Source organism: Rhyacophila brunnea, unplaced genomic scaffold (assembly GCF_057557595.1).
Source record: "Rhyacophila brunnea isolate RB1 unplaced genomic scaffold, BYU_Rbru_1.0 scaffold_4, whole genome shotgun sequence".
NCBI lineage: Eukaryota > Metazoa > Arthropoda > Insecta > Trichoptera > Rhyacophilidae > Rhyacophila > Rhyacophila brunnea.
Window position 1 is genome coordinate 54,221,049 of NW_028233068.1, and position 17,192 is coordinate 54,238,240.

The window sequence follows — 17,192 nt, forward strand, 5'->3', positions numbered from 1 at the left end:
TTTTCTGCTTTCATAATTATTGTTCAAAAAAGGTCCGAGTGCCTTATAATGTAATCGAGTTTCGTAAATCAACTTCAAAGTGATATATTAAAATTTGATTATAAACTCTAAATAAATAAGTATTTTTACCATTCTGTAAATTACGTCTAGTCTTAAAATATTCCTTTAATAGTAATCCGATGAAAAATATTAATATTTCGTTATATTTATTAGTGTTTTAAGTATTTGAAGCGGTACATATCAGACGAAATATTCAAAATTATAGATAAGTGTATCGCTAGAAAAATAAAAACAGTATTTTGGACACTGTAATGTAGAAGCTCAAATAAATTGCTGATAAATTTTCATAAAATACAGTTACATATTGGAATTTTAGAGATAAATGGGAAGGAAGGATGTTAATGTTACTTGTACTTCTCTAATCCTCAGTCTCGTAATTATTATTACTCTTGGTGTCCCTTTTTTATTCATGACCTTTTAGTATATCAATGCCTTTAACAGCCAAAGCTAAAAAAAACTATTGGGGTAATATGATCATGGATTATTTTAAGTTTGTGGAAGATATTTTGTATTGAATGGTGAATATTTTAAGAACGTTATATTTAAAAAAAAAATGCACCAAGTGGGGTGTTTAACCCACATATTTCATTATTCACGTGAGTGCTCTTATCCTTTGAGCTATTGATCCGATGATTCATTATAATTATTAATAATAATTACGCTCTCTGAAATATTTCAAGTTCCACCAAACGAAAGACAACCAGCATTGTAATTAATTAATTAAAATTCTATTTGATGACTTAATTAAAGCTAACAATAGAATTTTTTATTCATTTACATCCTTGTACTTGTGAATAAGTATTTTTTTTACTAGATTTACATAATGTACACGTATAATAATACACAAGAACGTAATGTTTATTTTTTTATTTTTGAAAATACAATCTAAAGTTTGCAAGCCTTTGTTATGATAATAATATGTTTCCCATTGGACATTTACGAGTAATTTAAAAAACAAATTTAATTTATTTTATGTAATTTTTCATAATATTATAAGTGCGAATTCACCCCTGCTGATTTTCGATTCTTATAATATCTCTGAAAAGTGACGTCACTACTGTCAGGTACATATACATCTACATAAGTCCGAATGTTTGACAACAAAGAGTCGCTCTTTTTCTTGGGTCTTTGGCTAATGGATTAATGCCCCTTGTAAAATCTCGACGAGAGTAAATATTCAGCGATGGGAGAGGCCGGAGGACGTACATTGGAGTGTTTCACTTGGCTCACCAGTCGACAGTCACCACCCACTGACACGCGAAAGAAGGTCATGCTATCATCACGGCTTGTGGGCGAAAATAATATTATATTTATAAATCCTACCTTTTAAATTGAAAACGACGCTTCATCATATTACGAGGGTGGTAGTTTAATAAATTGGACGGTTTTACATAAAAATAGGGATTACAATACCGGTATTTAAAAACCGGTATTCCAGTATTTATAAATACCAAAATACCGGTTTTAAAAATCCTGAATACCGGAATTTTCGCTATTAAGAAAGCACACTCGTTTACGTTGTTGAAAGTGAATTATAAGTTATGTTCTGCTAAAATTCAAATATATTGACTGAATATAATAGAGGTGAAATAATAACAAAACACCATTCATCAAATATATTTATATAATTGTAATAGTTTATAGAAAATATCCATTATAAATGTTCAATTGTTCTATAATAAAATTATTCATGATTGTACCAGCGTTGAATTTGAAAGGCTTTCCTGCAGCCGGACTTATTTGCATTTTGAATAAAATTGAAGGATTTAGTTAAAATTATCATTATATTGAAATTATTTTTAAAAATCACCAGTTGTACAATGTTATGACCAATACATTTTTTTTAAAATTTTAACATAATATAATATGTAAGTAAGAAGGCGTTTGCTATAAAATAATGTTTTAAAGAGATTTTAATAGTTATATTATTTTACTGATATGTTCTTCTTTTTTTAATGTTTTAATGAATACCGGTATTCAATATTAAAATACCGAAAACCGGTATTGACATTTTTATTCGGTATTGCAATCCCTACATACAAGGACACAAAAGAGCTATCCACCAAAACATAATTATTAAAATAAGAATTTTAAAGATTTTTTTTAAATAACAGTACCATAATAAAGCACATTGAAGAAAAGAGTATAAATTTCCATTTTTACAATCGGAGTATATTATAGTCCAGAGTGAATAAAGCATTCCTTATTTTCTGATGTGGAATGAATAGTTGTTAAACATTTTCCTTCCCATTTGATATTTGATCTGGATCACACAAACGAGTATAATTAATGCTTATAATTACCCGGTGTACCTACTCTTTTAGCAGATATATGGTTGATTTACAATAATCATGGATCAAGTCCAATTTTCATAAAATTCGATTTATTTATTTCAGTGGCCAGATAAAATAGATTTCTATATTGTGTGTTAATATCACAATTGTAACTATACAATTTTTCGCATAAATGGCAATACTAGTATTGATAAGACATCAAATTGAATGTGAATCATGTCCATTTTGACGGTTCCTTTAGCAGTATATAGAGGTATTTGCTAATATTAATAAAGCCTGAATATACTTTATGTTTCGACTATTTATTTTAATTGGTCCATGTATGTACTATCAAACTATGTTAAGTATATACAGTGAAAACATTCCTGAATTTAAAAAAATTGTTCCATTTTGATGGACTTGATCCATAATTATTGTGAACCACCCACATATGCCTACAATTTTTTTTATTAGATCAGCAGATTCGATCCTTTGCCAAACTCATTCGGCACACCGAGTATCGAGTTAATGATAATTAGATATGACGCTTCGTAGAATGAATGATCTGCATTAATTTCTTTGCAATTGTAAAAACTCCTTTTTATAAAACTGATAATTAATATTGAAACTTGGTAAAAACACATTTTTCAAATCACAAGTTTTCAGTAATATACGTGAAGATGGGATGTCAAACAATAAACAATTAATTATTCCAGCTAGTTGCACATCTGGCGACGTGGGTGTGGATGGTTAGAAGGTTTCACGTTATATTATTATTCTCTCCGTTTAACGGCTATTGTAGTCCAATATATAAAGCACTGATTTCTCATACGTAATAGGTATATATCAAGGAAAACAAAATTAATGGGAAAATGCTTACCCTATCGGTTGCGGTATAACAAGGCAGAGGATCTCGAGTGTGGGAAACATAGGATATATTTCAGCGTACAAAATGGACCGGAACGCACCGGAGCGCAGCTCCTGTTCGTGAAATCCCCGAGATTATCACTTCGTCTCATAGAATAATAAAATTGTATTTTTTTTAAGTTTATACAAAACTTGTCGGAATCACCGTAAAAAAATATGACGTGACGTAAACCTCGATTTTCGTCTGCGGCGCCGACAAAATTGTGCCCTAAATTTTCATGCCACAAATTGCTGCAAAAAAAGGCAGTTGCTCCATTTGACTACAGAAGTTTTGCAGGTATGTATTCTAATAATACTTAGATACGACTATTACAAAAATCTGTAAATATTTTCGGAAAATTATCGATCGCTCCGATTCGTACAATCTTTCAGTCCGAGCGCTGATATATTTTGCTTAAGAATAAGTTATTTTTAATAGTTACATCTGTATCATAATGTGCATTAAAGTTTATCACGTAAACTAAACGCGCATTCAATATTTGGTGCGTTTTGTGTTCTTTGGGTTGGGTTGTAAAATAATAAAAATAGTATGGCTTCAAAACCTTGGTCCATAACAACTGGCTTTCACATATCTATCTTATTAGTCTGTTATGTGGAATACATTTATGATCTTCTCGGTCTGGTTATTTCAGTAATGTATTTTACTACGTACTGTAATAAATTGATGCCCTCGTGGCCTGGTATAGTGAAATTTAATATTGTTATGCGACTGTCACTGAAACAATTGCGAATATGGATATGAATACTGTACACGTGCATGGATATGCTGGCAGCAATAGTGCGTATTTTAAACAATCGTGACAATAACTGTTTACACGTAAAAGTGCTGACTGTCTCTCCAATCCCATTCTTCAATAGTAAGCGAGACGCGATATTGTCATTGTATGTTACTATTGGACAGGTAATCAGTTAACCTCAAAATTCATACAGTACGTCTTTTTGCCGGCAGGTTTGCTACTATCGTTCTACTATATTCCATCTACGTGAGGATGAGTATAGGTGGACGTTATTTTATAAATTATTAAAATAGGGTCTGTTTAACTCATCCGGTGTACTTCCTTGTACCTATATATATATATATATATATTGTATTTACACATTTATACTGTAGAATAACTTAATACTTATTTATCTCTTTTGTTATGTACCTAATATTGTTTTAATAATATTTCGTTGTTTCTAAATGTCATGTTGTGAACGTCTTAAACTTATAATTTGTAATATCCACAATATGTAAAATAAATGAATTGAATTGAATTGAATATACTGCACAGGTGCAGATCGAAAAAATTCTTACTGTCGCTTGACAATTCAGAAGCTTCCAAACTTTTTTGATTCATGCATGCAAGTTTGCAACTGCAGGATAATACATGTTTACCCATACATTTTCTTGTTATAGCCGCGATAATACTTACTGTCAACAGTAAATCCATGCACGTGTAAACGGGGTATTATTGTAAAATTGTTTATTTTAGACAAATTAAATTTAAAGGTCAGTTAGGCAATTATTGTCTGAATTACTGACTTTAAAGAACTACATAACTATTCTATTCTAAAGATCCCAAATTGGTAAGCGTCAACTTCCCTTCTCTCTGAATATTAATTGTATTTATTTTGTGAATATTTAACTTGAGATTGAAACGGATGTAAAACTACTTGTGAATAATCATTTAATTATTACACTCCATTTGGATATCTTTGATCCTTCGGTCTAAACCCTCATTATCCATATTTTGTTCAAAACGCATGCCGTGTACGCACCTGTAAAACGTATCTTGTATAATAATTATGCATACGTACAATACGCATAATTAAGTAAATACATACAATACTGAATACACCTTAGTTAACATAAAGCTGCGTTCAACTCACGAAATTGCGGCTTAAAATTGCCCATATTGTTCTCTTTATGTAATTATTATGTGAGACGTTATTTGATTTAGATGTATTTATTATACACAAATATTCTTACACCAAAGATGTTGATTCAAAACATCTTGTATTAGAGGTGGAGCCTAAACTTATTTTAGTGGTGGAAAAAAATACCAATAATTTTCATTCAAATTATGAAAAGATTACTTTTATTTTTTTGCATATCAAAGTGATACTTGCGTCAAACTTAAAATATCTCCAGTGACTTGAAGGTAGAATATTAAAATTTAATATTTGTTCTACTTATAAAACATGTAATGGTCACTTGTTTCTGTTATCTGTCAATATCATACTGAACATAATAACTGAAAACAATTGCCGCCAAATAATTTCAACACCTTTTTTTTATATATCCTCTCGTCTTTGTCAGTGTATATACATAGTATCGTCAGTGTGTCCGGTGCCTTATGTACATTTTTTCAGAAAATTTGTTTAGACAGATTTTGTACCGTATGTATCATAGTTTACAGAACCAATTCATAGTTTGGGTATATTGTTTACACACAAATGCGTTTTCCCGAAAGTGTTATTTTTTGACACACGATATTACATTTGAAAATACGACAAACAAAAGCGATTTAATCAAGTTTTATCGATGTATTTTTATAGGCATGTGATAAAAATATAAATGTCATATTTCATATCGTCTCTGTTCTGGCAGAACACACTAATTGGAGAATACTAGTTATGAGTAATTTGACTTTGAAGTTGTTTAAATGTTTGAAATGGTCTATCATGTGAGTTTATTAAGTAATCGTAAAAAGGATGATTTTAAATTAAAGACTGTTTATTTATTAAGAAGGTTTCCAGACGGTAAAGTTTGAAATAAGGAACATTTTGGTATAACTAACTCAATATGTCATTTTTTCGAATTAGTGTCTTCTGCCAGAACAGTGACGATATTATTATATAAGAAAATCACATGGGCCTCTACAGAGCGGAAGTTGTATTAACAGATTTTTGTTTTTACGTGAAATGGATGATAACCATTTGCTCAACATATTACTCCAAACACACGTTGAAAAACAACATGTACTTTTTGCATTGTCAGACCCGAGATTCAAACCCGGACTCTCGATTATTATAGGCAAAGCGTTACCCGCACGATAAGCGTGGGTGTTAATGTTATATACTATCAAACAACAAATGATAACCTTGGTGGAAGAACAACTTAAATCACTTTATGTGATTATTTAGCAAGTTTTTTGATTACCAGCCCAAAAAATATTTCTGTATTTAGTCAATAAACCTCGCAATATTCACAAATACCTTACAAGCTCTTCTTCCATCTGAGATTGGTGGTATTATGACTTCACTTTCATCTATCAGATACTTTTAAGAAAAGATAATTTACTTTCCCTTAAGTTACTATGGTAAAGATATGTGATGCTTCTCTGTTGTAACTAAACAATTTACCGAGCGGAAAATAAGGTAGGTAGGGAAGAACAGATAGGTTCCCAAGTGTCTTCAAAAAAAAGTATGACCCACTCAAGCAGTTTGTTTTTAAGCTTCGTATTTTTCTGCTAGGTGGCTCTGATATTGTGCCTCAGTATTCATCTTAATAGGTGGGAGTGTGTTATTTATCAGTTTGAATAAATTTTAGTTTACAGATAATTAAATTAGTTAAGTACAGTAGTTGATTTCTTTAGCACTAATGCAGAAACTGTAAAATAAAAAAATGATAGAAGAAATACGAGAATTAAAAAACATTGTCTGTGGTCAATTTTCCATGAACCCCCTTCCACGACATGTATATATTGAGAAATCTATTTTTATCTTATTAGTAGCTCTTCAACGAAGATGGTTTATTAATTGTACAATAGATTACTGTTGTTAGAAGATACTAAGGCCAAGATGCATAGATTGACGTTAAACACTAAACAGTTGTTACTTGAGAAAGCAGTGTTTGGTGTTTAATGGAGAAGGAATGTGCGCAAACAAGTTACGTAAAATGGTAGGCGCGAACGACGGATATCCTGCACGCCTGACAATGTTTTTACCATAAATTAAATAAATATAGTTTTTAATATCATATTTTACTTGATTCCGATAAATGAAAATTATATGCAAGTACGAAAATTGGTATGAAATACATTTTATTTTAAATAACTGTTGCCATATATTATTACGTAAACAGATGTCATCTTAATAATATACTTAATAATATAATATTAATAATAATTTTATTGCTATAATATACGAATGACATTAGGTATACTGCATCCGCCATGCGACCATTTATCCATTTAAACACTGATAAAGCGACTATCAACTTATTTAAAGTTTATAATATTAACTATTAATTTATAACTACCTACTCAATTTTGTGCAGTTTTATACCTATACAATAAGTAATCATTATACACATAATATGTCAAATGAAAATATTTTTGGATTTGTTTACGATTCATTAATTTTTCCGATTTATATAATCGGAAAAATGACAACAATTTTGAAAACAGAACGCGACGTTGCCTCGCTAATTAAGATTTTCGTAGATAAATGCCATTCAATTTTGGTAATACATATATGCATGGCTTTCAACGATGTTTCGATTTAACATAACGTCAACATCGCATACTAACCATGCATATGTCTTAATTTTCCAGGCTATATGCAGAGAAGTCCTAGAACTCCCTTCTTGAAAAAGACATTTCGATGAAACGCTAACAATTAAAAATGACAAAAATAGTCACTTTAGCCGAATAATCATTAATTACTCTCACGGCGATGCAAGATGGACGTCCATCGAATGTGGATTTGGACTGCTCTGGGGATTCTGCCACTAGTTGTGCTGGCGGCATCGGATTTATGCTATACGCAGTAAGTACATAACTTATCTCAGTGGCGAAGGGTGGAGGTAGGGTGTTAAGATCCTACATAAATAATTCACACTAAACTTTGTCAGACAAACGTATTTGTTTTCATTCAACTAAGACTACAATGTGTAGATAGTGTTTGTTATTTTTTAATAATCAATTAAATCCTGCCTAATCTAAACCATATTAGATAATAGTCACAAATTATTCGTTTGTCTATAAAATATCTAATTAAATATCTAAAGCCCTGAAACCATACATCATTTTAGATATTTTATAGATAAAAGAATATTTTTATCAATTATGGTTTGGTTTGGGCAGGGCTCGATCAATTTTGAAAAAACTAACCAACACCATCTTAATTCAACGAAAACATATAATTATGACTGAAAAAGTGTGCACTATTTTTGTCGGGTAGCCCGTAGCATACCTAAACTATTGTGGTTTGGTTTAGGCAAGGTTTAATTGAATTTTAAAAACCGACCATCACCATCTGCAAATTGTATTATTAGTTCACTGAAAAAATTAGTGTAACTGACAAATTTTAGTGTGCACTATTTATGTCGAATCTTAACATACTACCTACACCCCTCGCCACTGACTCATCTACTATGTTACTTTGTACTATATATTATTATATATGACTTATATGATTTTCCAAGGGGTGTGGGCATATATGAATTAATTTGATTTTTTTGTATTTTAAAACGTTTTAGTGTGATTGAATTGAAATATATACAGAAATTAATAGTCTATACGTTGGCGAATGGACACATTATCGTTTGAGATAATTGTTCACCCGAATATTCTAAAACAGTGATTTTCAAATATTTTCGTTTCACATCAATTTTTGTGTACAAAGATTATTTTACTTCGCTCTGAAAAAAATATTGCTCTAAGCACCTAATCAAAAATTTACCACTCCAAATTTTTAATTTTCCGAAATGCCAATTGCAAGCTTCATTATCAGCATGAGACATGATATGTTTTTATTTATGTTACTTCGTAACATACTTATTTTGAAATGAAGGACCAACGTGGGATTTCGAAAACATAGTAGGTACTAAAATAAAGGACTTGCTTATAAAATAAAATACGAATGGTTACCGTACTGATAAAGGAAGAGCAGTTTGCGATTTAGTTTCATCCGAAGAAAACAGAATCAAACACATCAGGCGGGTCGGGATCGAACATCCGGTGCATTCAATTAAGATTGTTTGAAATTATTATTTTTGTTGAATGTCCTGTAGAGTCTCTGGGAAAAGTATGTGGTGAATCAGGGTATCACAGCACACTTATACTGTTATTAATAGCAATGAGTGATTTAATATTATTCAAAAAAAAAAAAAACATGTTTTACGATTATACGAGTACACAATTTCATCGACCTCTTTATTAATCACATAACCGCGAAATACATTTTCATTAGAAAATTTTTCCCCATTGTGTAGCCTGTAGCTATTGTTGTGAATCTAATACTATTATGGACTTTTAATAAAAGATGCAATTTAATACAATGTATTAAATATGTATTAATTTATAAATGTTGATACTGTGCTGATTGCTGATATCTTAAAGAGTTTACATCAACTGGTAGAAAGGGTTAATGAGGTCCGTAATTCTTATGGTTGAAAAATGAACCTCAAGAAAACAAAATTATTACTAGTATAAAAAATAGCGACACCAGATACCAACACAAATTTTGTCATTAACAGCGAACCAATCGAACGTGTGACCCATTATAAATATTTAGGTATATGGGTCAATGAGAAATGGGACCAGTCTCAGGAAATAAAAACTAGAATTGAGATCGCAAGGAGTGCCTTTCTCAAAATGAGACGCCTCCTTAGCAATCGAAACCTTAACCTAGGTTTGAGACTGCGTATGGTACGTTGTTATGTTCTCTCAATTCTTTTCTATGGTATGGAAGTATGGACGCTAAACCAAGAGATGTCACGGAGACTTGAAGCTTTCGAGATGTGGCTGTATAGACGCATCCTCAAAATTCCTTGGACTGACCGGGTGACAAATGTTAAAGTTCTCAATCGAATGGGGAAGGACCGTGAAGTTCTACGTATTATCAAAACCAGGAAACTACAGTGTTAGTACCTTGGCCACATTATGAGAGGACAAAAGTACAGCATTCCTCAACTTGTCATTCAATGAAAGATCAATTGTAAACGTAGCAGACGACGGCGCCGCATTTCGTAGTTTAAGAACCTCCGAGATTGGTACGAGTGCAGGTCCGCTGAACTGTTCCGGGTAGCAGATGACAAAGCTAAGATCGCCTTGATGGTGGCCGACCTCCGCTAGGGGATGGCACAATAGAAAGAAGAATTTATAAATGGCAAATGAGCATAATATGAAATAAAATGCACACATGGAATGTACTCAATTCGCACCTACCTGAAATAAAAATGATTTCAAGTTGAACCTATTTTTCGGCAGATATTACTACTTGTAACACTACACCAGCACTGTACTTCGTCTTAATCGGTCATTTGAATAATATATGATAATATTATGATTACTCGAAATTAGCTTTACTTATAATGTAAGTATGATGGATGATTTTCTTGTCTTCGGTGGGTAGTTCTCTGATCCTATTTGTGAGATAAAAGCAAGATTAAAATAATGATAATAAACATACTTGCTCCGTATAACGCACCCACGATGTACAATTTAGTAATTTAGAATCTGTTTGTCACAATGTCACCCGAATATAATAATTATCGTAGCGATTGCAGATAAGCAATATGCTATTTTAGAACTTCTATAATATGCAACTCATGTAATCATTAGTGACTACAGTTGTTTTGTTGCTCGACTTCATTTGAAACTCCCATCTAGGATTAGACTATACAATACAATATGAACGTATGAATTTTAGCGGATATACCACTAGTATTTCCAACTTACTGTTAACTAAAAATATAAGTAACATGTGGATAAACAAAACGATTTGGGAGAATCAGAGTGGAGAGATTTTATCTAGCTCTTCCAGCCATTATTTTACCTCTTACTAAATAAACAAAAAAGGTTCATGTTTCGTCAAAGGTTGAAAGATAAACGCTAGTTAAATGCCATAATATATATGCATTTTTTTAGAAACTCAATGCCTTATTAAAATGCTAGATCTCACTCATAATATCATTCGACAAATGTGGGATTAACTGACAGTATAAAGAAGTACTCTCTTTTAAACTAACACAGTTAAAGTAAAATATGAAGTACAAAATAGACTAATCAAAACATTAATTATTCAAAACACAAAAGTTTTGTAGTACTCTGAAACAAAATGATTATTTTAATATAAATAATAAATTTAAATCATAAATATTGTATTTGTCAAAACACTATTCTTTTATATGATAATAATTACTTTACCATATCCAATTCATTTTGTGCTGGTAACTCGGTAATTATATGTATATCTTAAGTTATTAGTAGCCGTCACTTCAAGGTTTCTTTAGCGAGGTGAAAACCATTCAACCACCATTCTTCTTCGTCTTAATATTATCATGATTTTATGTTAAAAGTACAATTAGTAGTATGTGACCTAAAACTGAACTAATCTCTTCTGAACATAGCATGAATAATCACTTAAAACTTATCTATATTTAAAAAATCTGAGAATGATTGTCAACAAAAGTATAAATATATAATATAACAAAATAAATGAAATCAAGTAGTCTCAAAAAAAGAAACTCCAAAGTTTTCCGTCTCACGAAAGTCCTCTTGTCGTGTTTACGAATTCATTTTTCGTTCGCCCTGCTTCCACATTTTTAAAATTCCGCTAAGAAAAAAGGTTGGTAGGTACACACCTGCTAACTTTCATTTGTAAAATTACCTATATTTATATATATTCTCTACTTAAGATATGATACCAAATTAATGATTTTTTTGTTATCATGGAATCAATTTTTTAATTAGTAGCGGTTTATTGTATGAATGTCTTTACAATTTGTTTATATGCTTGGGAGACTTAGGGGCTCGACAAAGACTAAGGGTAGACGAATTTCAAATGTAATGCTTGAGATAGATATTGAGGTTCGCGGTCCATCAAATGAATAAACGAGTCCATTATCAATGAGATGCTTTATATTCGATCTCGATTTGCCTGCTCAGGGAAGGTGATACCTAACCTAAAAAAATATGTGAAATTTGTGCATGCCAATGGCCGTAAAGTATAAAAAATATCTCCTTCTAGATGAACGAACCGAATCTGGAGTGATATGGGGTTCTCGATTATACAGGCTATGTATGCCACTGATTGCTAAGAGGGGGTACCTATAGTCGAGATGAGGCGTGGAGATGATGACTAGTAAATTCACGGGTTCACGGAACTCAGTATTTCGGATGCATCCAGTTATGATTATTGAAATCTAGATTCTAGAGGCATCAACAATCAAGACCCAACTTGACGTACGAAAAATGGTGACAGATGTCATGTTAATTTGTATAATTCCATACATTTTTTATTCATCCATAAGCATGATCAATAAATTCGATTAAAAACTCAAGCTGTCTAGATAAAATAAATTAACTTTAGGTTTGAAAAGTCAATGTGCTGTTTTTTGATAATAAAATTGTTTATTTTGTTTCACTTTCCTTTACGTATTTTGTTTAAACGTTTACATATGTCACCTATTTTATTGAATTATAATATTATATTTTCATTTAACTATTGTTTATTTTTTTATAATATACCTATCAATCTTATTTATAACTAAAACTTTCTAAATTGTATTTTAAGGTGTACGATTGTAAATAAAACAGAATTTCACTTTCAATATTATAACGACAATCTTTTGACCTCGTTTTTTTTTTTAAATACCTTTGTTGTTGTCTGTTATTGATTATTGACAAAAGGAAAACTGTTTGAGAAACTGTTCAACCAGGGACGTACTCGGCGATTCCTCGAAGGGGAGCCGATCGACAGAAAACACTCAGATTTTCCTTTTTTATTTTTTTTCGTTTCATATTTTGGCATCTGAAGTGCCATTTTGCATTTTGCCTTTGATGTATTTATTCCCAGAGACTTGTTTGGATATAACTTGAGATATTTTAATGATACATCGGTGGCGAAATCGCGGCATAAGTAAGTTTCCAACGGCTCGAGATAACTTTACTTGTACCTTAGTAGGTATAAGGAAAGTAGGAAAGAACGTGTTAAAATAAAGAGAGGGGGTAATGTCGTTATATAAAGGCTTTATTCATTTCCTTCGTCATCAATTTCATCTCTTCCTTTTTGAAGTTATACTTCTTTTTGTGCGCTTGGGAAATCAGATCAGAGTGTATTTTTGGCGTGACATGTAACACATAATTTATTTTTTCACACGAAATAAAAACGCACTCGATTGGATTCGAACGACCGATTGTTCGATTATCAGCCGAACGCACTACCTTTACGCTGCAGTATGATACTGAAATTGTGACGATTATAATATTACAGTTAAGAATTGTTCCGTTGCCTAGGCAGCGAATTTATTATTGTCGGCCATTTGCAATTCCTTACGTAAACAAACGATTAAACGTCAGTGACAGTTGGTACTTTAAAAATAAAAACAACGAGAAACCATTATATAATTTCCTACTATAAGTTAAATTGTATAGAAATAAACCAACGGCATTCCAATAATTGGTCCTTTTTCTTAAGTGTGTAATTTAACAAGATAATTAAGAGCTAGTCAAAGAATCTAGTTTATCACAAGTGTTGTTTTTGTTTTGTTACGCCAAAGAAGTATAATTTCTAACGCGCGTACATAAGTACACACACCGATTTTTTTTCCTATACAACACATAGGTACTCTAATTTTAATTTCATTAAAATGAAATTTATTTATTCTATACGTATGAAGGCAACATCATAAATTACAAGATGGTATATAAATTAACAAAAAATACCATGTCATAATATGACGTGTACACATTTGGGCAACAAAATATTTAAGTCACCAAGGTTTATAAGATATTATTACATTTACAAAAAAAATCTTTCAGACAATAATGCAAGTAGGTATGTACTTGCAGAAGTGACCCTCAAATTAGGTTTAAGGATAAATGCTTTGAAAACAAAGGTACTAATATATATTCAAAGGATTAATCGCTTTTCAAACTCTAAAGCAATCATTATAAATATAAGTTTGCTCAAACAATTTGAAAATGATGTATACCTATTATTTTGGACAGTAAATTTATGGGAGAATTTCTGAATTTGTTCATCTCAATAAAATATTGAAGGGTAACCTTCCTGTGAAACCTTAGAAATATAACCTTTAAATCCAAGAAAGGTTCATAGACTAATAGTAACATAACGGAGTATATTGAGATGGGTGTTATGTGGGAAATAAATGGGCAAAAAGGCTATGAAAAGTGTTGGACAAGCCACATCACCCAAAGAACAGATCAAAGCAAAATAAATCGCCTCATTTGATGGTGCCGAAAAGATTTAAAAATACATAAAGGGTGACCAAATCCAACTTGGTAGATTTCGCTGAAGTAGACTATAATATGCTTCATAACTTTGCCCCCCCCCCGGCTCTATGAATGAAAATGGTGTAATATATATTAATAATATTTTTTTACGTATATTATAAATATTTATTTATTTATTACTATATGTATAAATACGATTAATATTATTTGATCTAATTGTATGCAAGGTAATCAGGCAAAGAGGCGTATTAATATAGTAAAAAGTGCAAAAAGTGCAAAGTTATAAAACGTATACTCTACGTGGCAACCAAGTACTAGGGATTGTGAAGAATGGATACATTAAGAAGAGGTATTCATTCAGCAGTAGATCAAGAGTGGTTTCTAGTAGTATAAATCACAAACCATCTTCAATATTATCGATCGTATCCTCTCTAAAACATGCAAAAATTCTTAAATTTAAAATTGTGTCATACTTATCACTTGTTACATTTTATATTCAATCAACAATCACGTGTTTTTACTTTCAAATCTTACACTGAACTGCATCGATCTTGTATTCCGCAATTTGCACAATATATTATCAGTCATACATACGAGAATTAAGAAGATAATAATATCATAATAAATATTACTGCTGATGAATACTTAGGTACACATTAATGTCAACGTACAATAATATCGTAAAATTAAGAAAATATATGTGTTAGTTAATTTTTCAAATTTAAGTACTTAAATACTGCAATAAAAAAATTCAATACTATTTTTAAAATATACAAAATTAAATATGATTTAAATGCGTAGATAAACCTCTTTATATAATCGAATTTGTAAGTACTTACCTATTTTCTTGAAACCTGAATATTGAAAACCCTTTTGCTACAATTTTAAAATACGACGATTTGTCGGTAGACGTTACGATATTCTAAACAAAACATTGTAACATATTAAATTTACGTACGGGTTATTACAGCATTTGAACGCTGAAATTTGTGGTAAATATACGACACAATGTACACAATGTATACGTAAATATATTGTGACAATTTATACATTAAATTACTTATCAATGCATATTTTAGTATGATATTGATAATGTATTCGTCTTTTAATAAGCCTTCGCCTCTGGTATTACATAACTTTAATAATACTGTGCTAAAAATAACGACTGTTCCGACAATGTTACATATGCATTAATGTATATCCGAAGTAAGTTAAAAAAAATAAATATATATGTAAAATACACTGAGAACCGAACCCGGAAGCCCCGGATCAGAACCCAGTGCCTTACTCATTGAACCAGGAGTAAAGACACTTCTCTGCAAATGATCTTACACAACTTTCACTGTCAATTATTTCATTTTTATCCAGTTTAACATAGACAATTAAAATGTATAGTTTAATTACCAAACCACTACAATAATTGGACAATACTTACAGTTTATAATTTTCTAGTTGGTAGGTACCCAATATTATACTTATGTCGGCTATTCAAGTGTTTCATTCATATTTTCCGGCGCTAAGATAGCAGCGCCAAATTATGCAAATATTTCGTGTATGTTCTATGATGCTACCCAGTTAAAATATAGTTCAATATAATTTAAATTACATTTGCATAAGAAGAACATCGTTGAATTATTATCACTGGATAAATGAGGCAATTTATTATAATCATACATTCAAGTTTTCATAGTAGGTGTAATTTAAATCATTTTCTCCACTTATTTTGTCTGTTGTCATGACTATCGTGATGATACTTTGCCTATTAGATCCGGGCTGACCTTCCAAGATCTTTTGCCGGAAGATCCCAAGCAGTATGACAAGATGCGGCCTCCAAAGAAAGATGACCATCCAACAGTTGTATACTTCCACGTCACAGTCATGGGACTTGACTCCATCGATGAGAATTCCATGGTAATAACTTTTTTCTTTCATTTTGATTAATTTTGATGCTATTTTTAATTTTTCATAATCCAAGCCTCTGTGTGTGCTAATAAAATGATGGAACAAACAAGTTACGACGAGGGTCGATAAGTAATTAAAAGTGGGTTAAACAGAATCTATTAAAAAATATTCACTTTAATCGTTTAAGAATTTGCTCGAATGATTTTCATAATCGAGTTTACGTAAATACGTTGAGAAGGTATTTTTGTACTTGACGAAAGTTTCAACTACTGATTGTGATATTCTCCCCTTGTCGCAATGTCAGCTGCTGGCCAAAGCTCTGCAGACTCAAAAGACAAAGACAAAAAACATTCAGACGGTTTTAATCCCGATGGAGATTTTTCACTCGGATTCATTTCAATATTGAGTTTCTCGCAGAGCATTGGCGGAATTAGAGAGAGATGGAAAGACACAGTATCGAACGAAAGGGAGATTTTCGGTTGATTGTCTCTCCTGTTGAATTCTGCCGAAGCGTTACAAATTTTTGAAATCTTCTCAAATCGTTCAAGATTTATTTCATATTCGCACAACTCAAATTATTGAGTGAAGACTAGTCCTAATAATTCTGTTAAAACTGATAGATAAATCAATATTAATATTAAGTATAATATTTGTTTAATTATACCTAAGAAAACAGATGCTGTACTGATGAAAACGTTACACACAGTATGTGAACAAACCCAGTGACGTCCCTAGACTGACTAATACCATCCTTAGGCAGTGCCAAAATGCTACCACATTTTTTTATACAGTACTTTTTTTCATCATTTCATGACTCAAAATGTCTAAGAAATGTGTTGTG

The 17,192-nt window shown here is 31.2% G+C and overlaps 1 protein-coding gene across 2 annotated transcripts in view; it reads left to right on the forward strand.

Annotated features, from left to right (window-relative positions):
* Positions 1 to 17,192, forward strand: part of ort (glycine receptor ora transientless) — a 55,078-nt gene that overhangs the window by 2,400 nt on the left and 35,486 nt on the right. For both annotated transcript variants that reach the window (XM_085954297.1, XM_085954298.1), the window contains exons 2-3: positions 7,802 to 8,015; positions 16,216 to 16,360. In XM_085954297.1, the coding sequence (XP_085810423.1) occupies positions 7,930 to 8,015; positions 16,216 to 16,360 (231 nt within the window). In that variant the 5' untranslated portion in view covers positions 7,802 to 7,929. The remainder of the gene's footprint in view (positions 1 to 7,801; positions 8,016 to 16,215; positions 16,361 to 17,192) is intronic.